We start from the raw sequence: 17181 nt of genomic DNA on the forward strand, positions 1-17181 counted from the left end.
CCTTTAACCTGTCCTCGGGGTTTTCCCTGTTTATGTCCCTACGCATCAGAAGAGATGAGGGAGTGAGCGCGGTGCCTGGGAAGTCATAGGGCAGCAACAGCAGCAGATATCCTGATTAAACAGGCATGAACTAATCACTAATGGAGCCATCAGTAGGACGTCAGGCCGAGATAAGGAAAGATAAGGAAAGATGTAAACAAGAAGCCACAGCTTTGAGTCACCACATTTATTTGAACTCTAGTACACTGTAATAAGTGCTGCAGACCAAACTTTGGTTTGAAACATTTTAATTAGTTACTAAGTACTTATTTTTTTATAAATTTAAATTTTTGGTTGACAAATAAGTACTATATATCATTATTACAGCACCATAAAAAATACAGATTTTATTGCTTTAGGTGAAAACACTTTAAGTATTTATTTTGTCTGAGTGGTGGTCCTGTAATGACAAAACTAATATAATGTGTTGATCGAACACAAACTTGGCCCGGGGGGCGGGTTTAGGCTGACTTTCAGACCGGTTCAAGCCGGTCTGGGGCAACGTCTTCTTGGGAGCTGAGCAGCAGAAGTGCCTTCGCCATCGCGATGGATCCAAATATTTTCCAGGTGAACGAGACAAGGTACGTGTATCCTTTACTGCAAACGGTGGTTATCATGTTTGTCAAATTTGTCCAAAAAATTAGTTCGACATACATGCTCTAAGCTAGCATTAGCCGATGTTAACATGTTGTTGTTGGTCGCTAGAAAGAAATGGTTTGGAAAACTTTGTTGCGTTTATGTGTTATGTGTTTTAAGATACTGGTGAATGAATTTGGTTTAACATTGTAAGTGGCCGTGAAAGCTAGCGCGTTGGGGAGGAGGACTATCTGAACAGAGAGGATCATACTAAAGTCTATATACACACACACACACACACATGTACGGGTCAGTGCGTCCTGAGAGGCCTTGATAAAAGCCAGGAATATTCACGCATCTCTAAAAATCAGACACGTGTAGGCGAAACGAAATTGCGCTCGGATCTAACGCACCACAACAGTGTCAGCTCAACGAGCTCAGAACCAGAGACCCGCACAGTGTTCAGTGTTGTTTACTCTTGTCAGTGATGTAATGAACGCGTTCATATTTTGGGCGAACGTGAACTGAACGCACAGTGTTACTGCCTGGTGAACGAAACCATGAACGCGTTCATTCTGGTGTCTGTGAACGGCATTCCCGTTCTATTTACGTCCGTTCAATATGGTGCCAGATTTCTTATATCTGTGATTTAACACCGCGGATCAGTGAATGTAAAACCCGCCGTCACAGTTTACCAGCGGTTCGTTCTAAACTCTGGCGGGTCCACGGTGTAGCTCGCGCTCGCTCCGCCCCCGCGCCCACGGCCCGACTGTGTCCAGTTTTGTGGCGCTGAACTCTGCTGTTTATGGCTCTGGCACACGCCCTTGCACACGGGTAACCAGCGGGTCCGCACGGTGCCGCAGCAGCCACAGTGTGAGGTCACGAAGCGAGTCTCCCTTGTGTAACGTCTGTGGCTCCAAACTCCTCTGCTCCGCGTGCGCTCATTTACATAAAGACACAATGTGGAGTTTTTTAACTACAAATTAGCTCCTAAAACAATCTTATTCACATGATTAATTTACCAAATGAACACACATGCAATTGAATATTTGTAGCTTCATTTTCCACCAAGAATTTACCAATTAAACTAAAAAAATAAAATAAAATATGATTAGCAAAGATAACCAAAATCCACTCATAAAACAGTGACAGGCTGACATGACATAGCTGCATAACACTAAGAGAGGATAATATTTTTAAGTCATGGCTGAAGTCAACTTTCTCCAGCTCTACCAAGGTTGGCAAAAATGCATTTAAAAATGCATCAGATTGTTGCTTTATGAGCGGGGAAATATACGTCTCACCTTTTCACCTCGATCCATTTTCATGCCTGAATAACAGCTCGCAGCAAAAAAAAAAAAAGAACTATGAACTAGTTCATTTTTGGAACTATGAACAAACTATTAATTATATACAATTATGAACTATGAACGAACTAGTTCATTTTGAAATTTGTGAACTGAACTTTGAAGTAGTTCATGTAGAAAATGAACTTTCCCAACACTGACTCTTGTTCTCCCCTCATCAAACGCACACTTTATTATCTCCAGATCACCCTGCGTCACCGTAAAGTTGTACAAAAACATATAGTAAACGTGGTGCGGTATCAGTTCATGTTTGTGCTAACCACAGGTAACTTCTCCCCTTTTTGTAAGATTCTAAGTGAACGTTGTTGTATGGCCTCATTCGGTAGGGGGGACTGTGCATCGATTCAAACTGTTAGGGCTGTAATATTTATCATTAGCCTAAACTTCGTTTATGATAACAATGGATAAATTCACTTGTTAAATAAGCTCTCAGAAAAAAACTCAGGGTGTGCAATAATAAGACAGGAATACAGCAGATGATGCGTAATGTAAAAAATACTGGAAAATCTGATTATTTTGACAAATGACATTCCACTGCCATGTTTTCTAGATAATGCATTAACTTGGGGAGGGGACCTCTGTGTAGGTTCTTAGGTGTTGTCCATCGTAGACAGAGTCCCTCTAGTCCTCATCTGTACTCAGAGGTGGAGTGTCGGACGTTTCGCTCTTTGTCCCACTTAAGCTTTTTGTGCAAATGGACGAGCATATATTATCCATATGTGCATCGACTGTGTGTATATTTCTGTCTAACAGTTAATTTCTTCTGTTAACAGACTGGTGACTTACTGATACCTAAAAGACCTGACGGTGGACCAAGATATGATACAGGTCAAATTAACTTTGCTGTGCTTTTAAATATGGGTGACTTTTATAGTTTTTTTTTGTTTATTCTTTTTTTTTACATATAATTTTACAGTTCAGCTTTTTCAAGAGACAAAGAAGAAAAACAATGTGATAAATGACCTGATGTCCCAAACCTTCAGCCTACAAAGGCAAGAAGCTTTATCTGAAGGATCCAATGTTGCTACTCTACTTGATCAGTGGCCGGCCTTTTTAGATGAATCTCAGGTGTGGCTCTAAAATGTTGTTGCATTTAAGTATGTATTTACATGGTTGTGTATCAAAAATGTTTTTTTGTTCTGCAGATTTGTGAACAATTTCAGCAGCTTGCTGGCATATCTCTGGAGCCAACGTTTATCCGAGAACACAGCCAAGATGTTCTCACTATTCAACTCAAAAGGTGGCACTCGGTGAAAAGATGGTTCAGGTATATACTTTTACAATGTATGAACATTTTACACTTACAATGTGAATTATTGTGGGTCCCTGGTTTGTGGTAGGGGATAAAACATGTCTACAATAAATTTGAATGAAATTCATGTGTGTTATAGAGTCCATCTTCAAAGGTTGAAAAGAGGAGAGACGTTTTGCTGAGATGTCTCATGGCGTACATTGGGGAGAACCAGGCTGACCTCATTTGTGATGACCAGGTAACAACTTTTACAACTTTACAACTTTCAGTGTCTTGAAAGGGCTATAGGGCTGGAGGCAGGACATGATCAAGAGAAATAAGATTAAACTAAAACTAGTGATTATAAGTTTAAAAAATGTGGTCCTGCTGTGGCTTAAAGTTCAAGAACAAGAGGAATGGCACGTGAGACGATAAAATAAGGGTTATTGTGTAAATGCAGCTCCACTTGAAGATTTCTGTGATGGGATAGGTTAGGCTGTTTAATCAGCCCAACACGGTTAAGCTTGGCTGGGACATGCCTGCACTATTGTCATGAAACGCTCAGCTGATTTATCACTTTGTAAATATACAGAATGTGACAATTCTAAGTGGCACTTACAGCACCAAATGTATTTTCCAAGATTGTACTTGGTGTGAAAATTATTGAAAACCATTTATCTGAAGGTAAAAAATGTGGTCTTGAAACACTAAACAAACTGTCAACTTTAAACATTATTTGTCTCTTTAAACAGACCAACGGGTTCACTGAGGATCTCAGGCCTCCCCAGTGATGATCTTCACGTCTCAACAGACCTACGGGATCAGGATTGATGGCCAGCCAGTCTTGAAAGGTTTGGCCACGTTGCGTTTGAACACAGAAGATGGCGCACATAGCTGAAACACACGTTTGAGTGCTTTGACTTGCCTAACTACAAAACTAAAAAACTACAAAAACAATGCACATGTAATAGTATTGGAATTCTGACTGACCATGGCATAAAGAATTACTTAGTGTTATGGCTATTAAACAATAAATTGTGATGACCTCCTAATCTGGGAAGATTGTTCAATACAGTGCATTAATTTATTCTTCTGTTCTTGGTAATAACATGTAACATGTAAATGTTTAGTATTGTGATGAACATTGGATTACATTTGTAAAAAAAAAAAAAAAAAGGTTTATAGTAAAAAAAATATTCCAGTCCCTTGTTGGCTTTGATGATGGGTTCCTAGCTCAAATCACTGTTATTCGGTTGTATAGTGTGACGTCACAGCTCTACTTCTGGGTCCGTACCAGTCGGCAAATATGCAAGACAAAACTCTTCAAAACCACAAGAAATATTTCTGAAACTCAGCAGAGAGTTACTGAGCCTTCTTATTTCTCAGACTCATTAGCCAAAAATGCTACACCTACTGCTACAAAAGTAATATTAAAGTCGCTACTTCTGGGGTTAGCGTAGCTGCTGCGCCACCTCGGACATTAGCATTTTTCTGCGCTAAACCCGGATGTAGCGATTTCGGTAAATATTACTTTTATAGCAGTAGGTTCAGCATTTTTGGCTAATGGGCCTGATAAAAAGGTCTGTTCAGTAACTCTGTTGAGTTTCAGAAATATTGATTGTGGTGTTGAAGTTTTTGTGTAGTTTCTCGCACATCTGCCGGTATGTGGATCCGGAAGTAGAGCTGTAACGTCACTCCGCTACATCATAACCATAGCAACGCATAACAGCTTCAGCAAAATAAGAAAGGCATAGCTTGTGAAGCCAGGTGAATGAGAGAAACGCAAGCTTCCTAGCATTCTTGGGATATACTTAGCATTGCATGATTTTATTTCACTACTGTATTATATTTTATTGTTGTTATTATTATTTTTGGTTAAGAAAAGGGCTTCATTGTTACCGAAGAAAATAGGAACTTTGCTGCTGCTTACATGTTCAAATGTGTTTGGCTTTTATTGTGTAAAAAATTGGATTTTTTTTTATTTTTGGGGGGGGGGGGAATTTGATTCTCAATAAATGTTCAACGTTGCAGAAAAATAACTTTGTTTTTGGTATTACATTTAAGTTATAGTTAATTCATGGTCAATGATATAAAATGAAGATGCATTAATCACCAAAAAAATGTTTGAACACAAAGATATGAACGAAATTGATCATCATGAAGTTGTTGTGCTTAATCAGAATATAAAACCGGGTGGTACATTATTACATTTTTAAAGTTGTTTTGCTTTGTGAGAACACAAAAATATTGAGTAAATCATTCACGTCTAAGTTATAGTTTTGCTTTGTGAGAACACAAAAATATTCAGTAAATCATTCACGAGTAATTTATAGTTTTGCTTTGTGAGAACACAAAAATATTGAGTAAATCATTCACGTCTAAGTTATAGTTTTGCTTTGTGAGAACACAAAAATATTGAGTAAATCATTCACGTCTAAGTTATAGTTTTGGTTTGTGAGAACACAAAAATATTGAGTAAATCATTCACGTCTAAGTTATAGTTTTGTTTTGGGAGAACACAAAAATATTGAGTAAATCATTCACGTCTAAGTTATAGTTTTGCTTTGGGAGAACACAAAAATATTGAGTAAATCATTCACGTCTAAGTTATAGTTTTGGTTTGTGAGAACACAAAAATATTCAGTAAATCATTCACGAGTAAGTTATAGTTTTGCTTTCTGTCAAACTCAATTTAATATTTTTTAGTACTTAATAAAGAGCTGAAGTTGACAGAACACAAAATGTCCGATGGAACCGCTTACGGAATTTTTTTTACTTCTCATTTAAGCAACACTTTTTACAGTGTAGTAATAGTTGTATGTTCTGTGTAGATAAACATCAATATTATTAAATATTGGTTAAGGCTTTGTAGGATTGTTTTTTATAAATGCTTCTAAATATTTCATAAACATGACATATTTTGTTTGGGTTGTTCTTTATTTGTATTTGCTCTGTGTGTGTTGTATGTGTGATGTGTAGTGAATCTGAATGTGATGAGTTTGCCTTTGTAGTGAACCCAAACTAGCGATTTTGTAATCTTGTTAAGAGAGCCATAGAGACTGACAACATTGTGGTGAGACCAGCTTTTTGCTTGATCACAAATTGAAAGTGTTGCAAATCAACAGCACATTTTCTCATCTTTTTCAGTGCTCTTGGGGGTTCATCTGCACTGCACATCCCAGCCTTCCCCAGCGGAGGATGCCTGATCGACTATGTACCTCAAGTGTGCCAGTTGCTAACCAACAAGGTAAAAAAAAATAAAAAAAATGACGATGTCCTGGTTTTGCATGCAGATATAATCCAAAGCTCAGAGCTGCGAGGCTGTGAATAGCCGGTTTACTTGTTATCGTGTGTACTGATGCACGTATGTCTGGTGTCGTGGGCGTCCTGGCCGACCTCCACAGTCTGTCTGCCGCTGCTCGGCTTCCACAGGTTGACAGGTAGATATGCTGCGCAGGAGACGCCATGGCCTTTTGCTCGGGGGGTGAAATGCCCATCCCCCCACGTGTCCAGACCATGCCCCCCCCCCCCCCCCCCTCCCACCACCACCTCCCACCTCCCATCCCTCCCACCTGCTCTCTCACTCTCCTCACCCACACATAATGCACAATGATCTCCGCTGTCTCCCCTCTCCATCCTCTCTCACCTGGACCAGTGAGCTAATAGCATCTGCTGCATGTCTGTCCTCAAATGGCCTGCAGGCTCCTATGTCCAGACACTATGAACTCCCACGGATTTTGAGTACTGCCATGTCTTATTAACATTTGAGAAAAGGGACTTGATTTGTGAAGCGTTGGCTTTATTTTATTTGAACATGACATCCACAAAGTATCAAGAACCAGTGGATCCACCGTTTACACGATCATTACCAACCGAGGCTCAGCTCTAGTTGGAAACACATAGAGTGCATTTGCCATGTGTGTGATATTTGATTACAGACACTAGCATTAGCCACCATTAGCTTCATGTGCTTCTTTCCTCTCGTATTTGACCTTGCACTTCTTAATAACTTCATAAACTCAATTAAACTCTTACAGTGGAAACCAGATGTTTACATACACAATAGAAATAATATTGAAAATTCTAATTGAGCTAAAAAAGTTATTCTGGTTTCATGTCAGACAGTGAGAAAAAAAGTGCCTTTTTATATGGTGTATCTAAACATCTGGTTCCCACTGTATATAGACAGGAGGAATTTACAGTAGTTTCCCTAATTGTGTTCTTTTTACTGGGAGTTGTATGGGATCATGTTTCTTAAATTCATCATGGGGGACCAGAGGAAATATGTTGGAGGGGCGAATTAAGCCCAGGGGCCTGACAATGATGAAGGATTTCTAGAAGAGAAATGCTGCTGTAAATGGTAATACAGACAAACAAAATGCAGTACTTTGAAATGACCTATCAGAGTAGTGTGCGTAAAGTTAGGGTGGAGGCTTTCTCGCGCAACATGTCGATTGCACAAACAGATAAGTGGGAACCAGCTCAAAATAGATTTCTTCAAAAATAGTTGCGTGAACAAACCCAACACACTTCCTGTACAGATAATGATACCTAAGTGTCCCGAAGTGTCCGTTTTTTTCCATTACAGCATCAGTATGCATGTCATCTCGGCTGGAAAATATGACAGTGACTGTCATGCAACTAATCCATAATTAGCTCAACAGTCATTATTCGGTCATGTTTTACTTTACCACACAGTAATAATAACATGGTAATCGGATGGAAATAGCATGGTAAATTAGGATAACGGGGGATAATGTGATTAGCCACCCTGTTTCCATATTATTTCCAAGAAAGAAGCCATGTTTCCTGGTTATATACAGTCTTTAAACAAAGTTACACTTTGTTCAGGCTCTAAAAAAGGACCATCAAAAAATTGGGCAGTATTTCCACCCTATTACCTGCCATTACTCTGTCGTAAACCTATTCTTCTTAAGAAATAGAAACAAGTGTACTTTTTGTGATTTTGTCCCCATTTATACGAGTGATACAGCTCATCCGAACAGCCATAATATCCATGTTATTTGCCCAACACCAGCCTGTGCAGTCACTTCGCACCATCCCGTCTCCCGCCCACTTATTCCAGATGCTCCGGGTGCAGTGACACAATGTAAAGCAGCACATACCTCAGCCGTGAGAGAGAGACTGCACACCTGGCGTCTCTGTCCATCAAATATTCACTCACTCAATGCTTTTGTTACTGTTCAAAACATTTACATGCTTCTGTTGTCTTGGATTATTTTAGAATTGCTTTTTTGTTTCTTTTACATAGATGATTATAGTATCTGAGTGTCTGAACAAACTGTACTTGTTCTGTCTTAAGCTTAATTAATCTGGTCTACACCCAACTCAAAAAAAAAGAAAGCATTATTGCGCAAACAAGGTCTAAACGCATTATAAACCAGTTCTAAATGCTGACTAGACCAGGTCAAAACCGGTAGTTAATCATGACAATACTACAGAAAACAGGGGGAAAAACAGCAACTCTAAACTACCTTGGCCTTGAACTGTACAACGGTAAGTATATTTCAATTGAGAGGGAAATAATTAAAAGCTATATGTTGAACATCGTTTCAAGAGATACCAAGGCCACACTGACTTCCCGGTGTAGCCTGCTTTCAGCGCATTTCTGCGATGGCCAAGGACAAAATAACAGAGGAAATGAATCTCCTTCTAAACACATTTGGGCATTTGTAATATATATATCTGACTGTCACAAGTGATGATGAGTATGTTAAGAAAACTCACAAGTTTGCCATGAATGTGTGGATGAGTTTATCTCAGTATAATGTCTTTCTGTTCTTTGTGATAAGGACGAAATGTTCGAGTGGCTTCTTTTTGTGGCAATGAGGATGAAAACATTTGTTCTGAAATAATATTCGAAAGCAGTTTTACTTTGTATCATAAATGACTGTCAGGCTTTGTGGTTTGGTGTAACTGCGTAGGTGACATTTCTCAATCACACATCAGGATGCACTTCCGGTGATGTTGCATCACTGCTGGCACATGTACAGACACCCAAGCACAGATGCACAGAGAGAGGCCTGGGCGTGGGCATATCTAAATACCTGCAGAGCAGCATCACCTGAGTTGCATCAGGCTAGCCTCCAGGCAGCCAATAGGAGAACTCTGAGCTGCTCTCTGGGTCACAGGGGGCGGGACATCCTTCAGCATGGGTGTGAGAGTTCAGTGATCTGCAGTTCCCCTGAAACACTCAGGCATTCAGTGGAACTAAATAAACAGCATTGAGTAGTGGCCTTGCAGCTTTCCACTGAACTGAAAGGCCGCCTCCATGTCCCATGTAAACATCATTGAACAGAGCTGAGTCACACAGTGTATTTAAGAGCCCTCGCTGTGTGCTGCAGATTACTGCTATTCTCTTTTACTAACGCCATCATTCACAAACCATGAGTAAGCACTGCCATGTGGTGTAGCAGTGGCTCTGTCTCCAGGTCTCACCTCTCGACATTCATATATCCGAGGTTGTAGGTTCAAATCCGGCTAAAAGCATACGCTGCCATTGTCGCATGACCCTCTCCAGTCACAGTGCTGTGGTTGATTGATAGGACTGATATTGGGTGCAAAATCATCATGTGTTTAATTTGCTGTGGGAAGTTGGCAACCCCTGATGAAAGAGTTGTGTTCCAGACGTTTTATTTACAGAGTTATCAAACACCCGGATCAAAAGTTTGAAATGAAAATATTGATTAGATTAATTGATCAATAGATACATTTTAAAAAGTGTTTTAAATGAACAAGAAACAAAGATCTGTGTTTTTAATTCATCCTGTTTTGGGCACATCCTGTGTTTGTTGCCCACATCAGATAAGTGACGGGTAGGCACACAGCTGGCCCGTAGCCAATCAGATTGTAGTGTAGATAAATGTGGGGAAAACAGCCTACTGTACTTCCTGAGCGTAAGAAAGTCATTCATTTTAAATTAAGCTCCACATCCTCTTTTGGTTTTTAATCGCCTTGTCAATGCATAATCATCACGGATTTTACTCACATTTCAAAACATTTGTTCATATATATTTCCATTTGACATTATTTGTGAAACAGTAAACCTTCACGGCTGACATACTGACCACAGGCCTTAACAACCTGCCCACAATGGTCAAGACGCACAGGCTCAGTCTTCTCTGTGGACTCACATGTCTCTCATGTCCATTACTCTCCTCTGCCCATATATCCATAAACTGATTTAAAATGGATTTCTAAATAAAGACATAGAGCACGATTTTATATAATGTGTCGAGCTACAATTCCTTTATTGCTAAGTTGACAAACATGTCGTGCAACACTATTTTTGTGTCTGCATCAAACTGAAAACAACTGTTGAAAGGTCCATATCTCTTAATCTTGCTTGTCTATGGCCTTGTTTACATTGTGGGTAGGTCCACTGTCTCCAGGCATTAGCACATTGGCAGCATTAGCGTTAGCTTTAAGCCGGTGTGCAGCGCAGATGAAGCAGTTCAGACAGGTGCTTAAGGGGATAAAGCAAATACTTTGATGTGATGAAAAATAGCAAACTAAATAATAATTGTCTATTATTCCAGTTATGTTTTTTTTATTTTTTTATTTTTTTGCTATGGCAGCAGTTACCCTGCAGTGGAAACTGTTCTCTTAAAGAACAAAATGGAACTGGAGTTTTTGTGAGACTTTGCAAAATGAGAAATGCTCATGAAATCCTTAATGGTGTAAATGCATGTAATTTGTGTCATCAGTTCATATTTCAGCCTTCTCAAATATTAATGCTCCTGGGGGTATTTACAATGTGTCTGGTCCTGTCAGACCTTGTAAGCTAAGCAGGGAAGGGCCTGGTCGGTACTTGGATGGGAGACCATTTGGTAACTCCAGGAAGCCTAGCGAATGTATTTAGTGAGTGAGTGGTTGGTGGTGGGCGGAGGGGCCGATGGCGGAAACTGGTTGCCTCACTTCCATCAGTTCACCCAAGGGCAGCTGTGGCTACAATAGTAGCTTACAATCACCAAGTATGGAGTGAATGAATAATGCAATGTAAAGCATCTTTGAGTGTCCAGAAAAGCGCCATATAAAAAACTACTCTAGCATTGCAACAGAATTATAAACTATTACTTATTTTTCTCAAATATTGTAGGACTCATAAAGTTGTTTGTAATGATGCTGATGACTGATTTTGGGGCAACCAATGATTTCTACTAATTTACTAGAATCTCGTTGTTACGACCCAGCTCAGCTAAGGGGAAGGGGAAGTAACAAAACCAAGATGTGAAATGGTAAAACTAAAGTTATAATTTATTTAAAAAGGAATGCAAAGGTGAATTGAACAAAGGTTTCAAAAAGGATTCCAAAAAACAAAGCTCAAACTACTAACCAAACGAAATACAAAAAGCAAAACCAGTCTCTAACTAAGTCACAAGGACTACGAGTGTCTTTACAACAGATTCAAAAAGACACAGAGCAAAGTGGCATGCTGTTCACATCCAATCCCAGCAGCCCCGAATGGCAGGTTGGCAGGTCCTTTAAGGGTGTGGCCGTTCAGGTGGGAGCCCAGGGTTGGCCTGACTCTGGGGCGGCACACCAATCACAGGCCAGGGGAGCACCAGGACCATTATCCACTCAGGAACCAGGCTCAGAGACAGTCGACCAATGGCTGTCGAGGACTTCCACAGACACATTTAAATACAAAACAAACAAGGTTCAGCACACAAGATGACGCCACAAAGGGGTATGGCCAGAATGGAGGAGCTGGTGGCCTAGGGCCGTAACACTCGTATAAGTCACTTGGATGTTAAATGTCATGGCCATGTTTTCAATGTACTTGGTGTTTTGCTTATATCATTGGTTCTCAAACCTTTCCCCCCTAAAACCATAAAGAAAATGCTAGTCTTTCTGAGTTCCACAGATCCAAATTAGGAATAGATCATCATGAAAAACCGCTAAAGACAGACTAGAAATAAAGGTCCCAAAAGTACCACCAAAATCAACCAGCCTCCCTCAGTGGTACCTATACCACAGTTGCCTAGACCATTACTCTGCTCCTGTCCATTATGCCCTGCTTTCCATTCCGTACCAAGTTCAGTAACATCTGTGTATCTGCAATGGGGGAGTGCTTAGGGCAGCTGATAAAGTTGTTTTGTTTGTCCTGAAAGCAGATATTTTCTTTCATTTTGGGTACATAGAGTCACGATCAGTGCTTTTTAAAGCCACTTAATTATCTGCATTCCCTTCTGTGCAGGTACAGTATGTTATCCAAGGTTACCACAAACGAAGGGAGTACATCGCTGCCTTTCTGAGTCATTTTGGAACGTAAGTACATCCAACGACCAACGATTCTAATCAATTCAGATAAATTCAACTTTCAAAGAGAAATGTGTTATTTTTTCAGTGGTGTTGTCGAGTACGATGCTGAGGGATTCACAAAACTCACCTTGTTACTCATGTGGAAGGATTTCTGCTTTTTAGTGCATGGTAAGAATGGCATGTAAAATCATACCACGCCTGTATGTTGTCCGGTCCTGAAAATAGTTCCTTTTTGCAGTGGATTTGCCGTTGTACTTTCCCCGGGACCAGCCCACCCTCACCTTCCAGTCCGTGTACCACTTCACCAACAGCGGCCAGCTCTACTCGCAGGTGCAGAAGTCGTACCCATACAGTCCGAGATGGGATGGCAACGAGATGGCCAAAAGAGCAAAGTTAGTTTGATAATACATCCTAATGAATGGGGGGATTTAGTGGAATGAACAGTAATGTGTGATTAAGTGCAATTGAATTAGAATTTCTATGTGACAGGGTGTGTGTGAATACCAAAAGGCTGCTGTCATTTTGACCAGTGTACAGGATAATGTAGTAGCCTGGCTAACACCAGACTAAAATCACAAGTGATATTTAGTCTGGGGACCACCAATTCATTTTCTCGTAGGAGAGGTGTGGTTAACGAGCGTCCATAGTCGTTTATTGGGCGATACGAAAAAAAAAAAAAAATGCGTCTGCACGTAGCCCCAGCCAATCATATCATCGTATGAGATGACGTATGACGTACCCGCTGTAAACTTTTGAGCTAAATTATTTAGAACAAGGTCTAAAGCTTGATCAAAAAATACCATTGTGTCTGCTGCTGTCATGTTGGATCCGTAAATAAACTTTTTTTTTTATTATACGTAAATAAACTACAAGCTTCCATATATCGAATAGCGCGTCATCGTCTTGCCGTCCCTCCTCGCTCTGTGATTGGTTCCCAAATCCACCGGAGATTTGGCCATGGTCCCCAGGCTGTTGTGCAGTTCGAAATAATTCGAGCGCACACAGCAGCCTGGTGTTAGCCAGGTTAATAATGTAGAGTATCTTTTGGAAATAAATCATAAAAGAAAGGTTTGCAAAAAGTGAAAAGGCTTTCGCAATCCACTTTTGCGTCCCAACCCACCAGTTGAGAACCACAGATTTAATCAGCACAACGTCCTGTGCAAACAACAAAATGTTTTTCTCCTACAGGGTATCTAGAGATTTGTTCTGAAATGATCTCATTATATATTTGGCTTATACTTCTGTCAGTCCTTCAGTGTTAACCTCTTACCCCCGACTTTAACACATTTTCTCCAGTTCGACTTGACCCAAATCTAAAAGCTTCTTGAAAAAGCGTCAAATTAGCAACAAAAATGGATAAAAACGCAACAAAACAAGTGGCAAAAAAGTGACAAAAGCGGAACAAAACAGACGATCAAAAAAAGTAATGAAAAAGTAACAAAACAGTTACAAAAAAGCGACAAAAGTACATAAGTGAGGATGAAAATATGCAACAAAAACACAGCAAGAACTGGAGAAAATGTGCTTGGTTCAGGTGGGAGTTAAGAGTTTAATGATCATAGACGAGTTTAAGTTTATGTTATTACAAATTATTATTACAAATCTAAGCGCAATAGCAATGTAGGTCAGAAACATGACAAATAGATTTTTTTTCCTACAATTAGTCAGCCCTATTGAAGAAATGTTGGCACAATCTCAAGTTCAAGGACAAAAAAGAGATTGTGGGAGAAGCCTAAAATTGTAGACTTTGCTTTTCATGCACTTTTGTTGTGCATGCTAGTGTATATACTTCATGATTGGCTTCTTGTGTGAAATAGTTGGCTTTGTGCGATTACAGTAGGACGTGAGTGCTCACACACCCAGAGCACATAAACTCATTTGACCTCATGATATCTATAGGCGACTGTTTGTTCTTGGCAAAAGCAACTGGCTTCAACTGATCGGTCTGACATGTGCAGTGCGGCTTTGTCTGTTTGTTTCCCAGAGTCAAGCAGTGCATAATTCTCTTTTGTATATTATTTTTTGCATCTATTTATATTTACCTTTTACTCCACATGATTCCTGTGCTTTTTGCTGGGGCAGACGCATTGTAACTATTCTCGTGAACCGATTTGCTTTCATCTCCTCTTTACCACACACTGGGGCTTAGACTGACCCAGTGAATGTTCTGCTTTGAAGCGTCAGAAGCACAATTATTCTCGAATTTCTTGTGTTTACTTTCGCTGCACCTTCTCACTGTTTGTCTCCTGCGTGTCTTGCAGAGCGTACTTCAAGAGCTTCATCCCTCAGTTCCAGGAGGGAGCCTTTGCCAACGGGAAACTCTAGTCTTAATGACACGCCTGCGGAGCCTGTGGGAGTGTGTTTGTGCACGTCGCTGTGTACCTGAGAAGACTGCACAGACTTGACTTGTAACTGTACTGAGATAGAGCAACATGAAACTGATAACCCTTAATCAGTACCTTCACTTTCCTTTACTCGACATATAGTAAGAAGGCACATCAGGTGGCCAAAGCAAAGTAACAGCCTCACTTTATGATCGTGAGGCACTGTTGTGTACTGAGTCACACAGAACAGGCATAACATTCACTTTTATGACACCAAACAACGTCTTACCTAGCAATTTTCAGCTACGCTAATCTGCTGGAGCCTGCGTCTTCACTCCCCACATGTGTCACCTGTTGCTGGTTCCCCCCTCTGACAACTTTTTCTAGAGAATGCAAACTCCACACAGAAAGGCCCACGTAATCATACATGAATCCTTCTTGCTGTGATAGGTATTGACCACAGCAGAGTGGGATTACCTCACGAGACGCTCTCAACCACTCCTAGGATTTTACCCAATATACAAACAGGTGCCGTGATGATAATTTAATCTTGTTCACCTCTGTTGGCATGTTACGCCTAATCTGTGTTTACCACTCTGACATTTGGCTTCGATAGTGCTTAAACCCCTCTCACAGCGGCTTTTGTTTCTCTGGTATTATCCCTATGTTAAAAACACTGTTGGAATGCTGGAGGTATCTTCGTGTACTGATCATTTGTCACTGACGTCTCATAATTTTTGGACAATTGATATCCCTGTGAAACTTTCCTGACATGTTGTGATTGTACTGTAAGTTAAAGAAGAATGTTACTATTTCAGTCCAATAAACAATGTTTTCCATTATGAGGTCTATTGATTTAAGAGACCGCACCGTTCTGCATATTAGGTCATAGCCGCTTGGATAATTACTGTATGGGGTATTATCAACAAGTTATTCAACCCCAAGTGATGCAACAATTAGCTTCTCCTTAAGACACATGATATGTTCGTGTCAGTTTGAGAAGTGTCAAGTCATTGGCAAGCATCAACCAGAAAAAAAAAAGAGATTCTCTAAGACATGAATAGCAACTGAAAGGATTGTGGAGAACCATCTTCACAAGATTTTGGCGAATGATGAATGCAACAATGTGTACCACCTATCACCACTTGAGTTTGAATACTGCGGGGGATTCACTTTTACAACCAAAAGCTGCCATAGTTTATTAGTGTGTCTGTGTGTGTGTGTTCCTGAATGTGCACGTGCCTCTGCTGCAGCGAGGAGTGTGTGCTTGTTTTCATCATTAAATCTGAGGTCAGAGTTAGGGGTCCTGTCCAGCCCGAGGCGAGGCCCTTTGCTATATTTATTGTGGGTAATGCAGGAGCTGTCAAGTCGAATACGCGACTGTAGGATGAATGTATCTGGGGCATTTAATAACATCAAGGCGCTTAATAAAATAATTAAAATGCAAGATTCTTTTTGTCTTTTTCACCGCCTCGCTCCATGTTTCTTAGCCTAACCTTTGCCGACCTGCTTTCAAAACATTTGCCTTGCCAGAGAGATGAGCCGTTCCTCTTTTGGAGAGCTGGGGGGATGCGTTGGAAAGGGGGGTGAGGAGGGGGGGCGCCTATAACAAGCACGAGAATAGTTTCACTTGACAGTTGGCTAGAGACATAATGACTGCTCCAAAAGTACAATTGATTTTCAATATGGGACAAGGTGGAGAAAGTCTGTAGCCCCCAATCTGAACCACAATTCTGATGTTTTTTATACGTGATGTCATATAACTTTCTACAGGTCTAGCCTTTATATTGTTTCTTGTTTTGTTTTTTTGTTTTTTTGGGGGGGGGGGTTTCTGGCTCAGCCTTTCTTTGTGAACTGTGCATGTTTACCCTGTGTCTCGGTGTGCACCCTCCTATTTTGCCCTGAAAGCATTCACAATAGAGTCCTGCTGACCTGGGTAATTGCCCTGACCATGCAGCATGTAGAATTAAAACGTAGAACAATTCCAACTGAGATGCACATTAAGAGAACTAAAACAAGTGTGTTTGTTTTTTACCTACTCTCCCTTCAAACCTTAAAGCAGTACTTGTTTACCTTAAGAAATCCTTTCCGTAGTCCCTCTGGGGGTAATACAAGTGTTAATGGGATGATTGGAGGGTCTTTCATCTCCCACTGGTTTCTCTAGCCAGAAAACCATGCTTGCAACTTCCCTGCACTGGGTAGGAGTCACCAATACACACTAATGGAATCGCAAAGAAGAAGCTAACGGGCAAAGCTAACTGCGGGCTAGCGCCACTTCCACAGTATTTACAGCCAATTTTGAGTGAAAAAAAATCTCCATTTTGTAATTGGATGTCCCTCTCTCTCTCTTTGTCTTTTC

The 17181-nt window shown here is 40.4% G+C and overlaps 1 protein-coding gene across 1 annotated transcript in view; it reads left to right on the forward strand.

The window, feature by feature from the left end:
- babam2 (BRISC and BRCA1 A complex member 2) overlaps nt 1-15556 on the forward strand; it is a 53669-nt gene extending 38113 nt beyond the window's left edge. Inside the window, exons 8-12 of the mRNA XM_079573048.1 lie at nt 6361-6460; nt 12434-12504; nt 12584-12666; nt 12737-12890; nt 14760-15556. Coding sequence (XP_079429174.1) covers nt 6361-6460; nt 12434-12504; nt 12584-12666; nt 12737-12890; nt 14760-14823 — 472 coding nt within the window. The 3' untranslated portion in view covers nt 14824-15556. The remainder of the gene's footprint in view (nt 1-6360; nt 6461-12433; nt 12505-12583; nt 12667-12736; nt 12891-14759) is intronic.
- The last annotated feature ends 1625 nt before the right edge of the window (nt 15557-17181 follow it).

This window comes from Gobius niger (assembly GCF_951799975.1).
Source record: "Gobius niger genome assembly, chromosome: 16".
Lineage (NCBI taxonomy): Eukaryota > Metazoa > Chordata > Actinopteri > Gobiiformes > Gobiidae > Gobius > Gobius niger.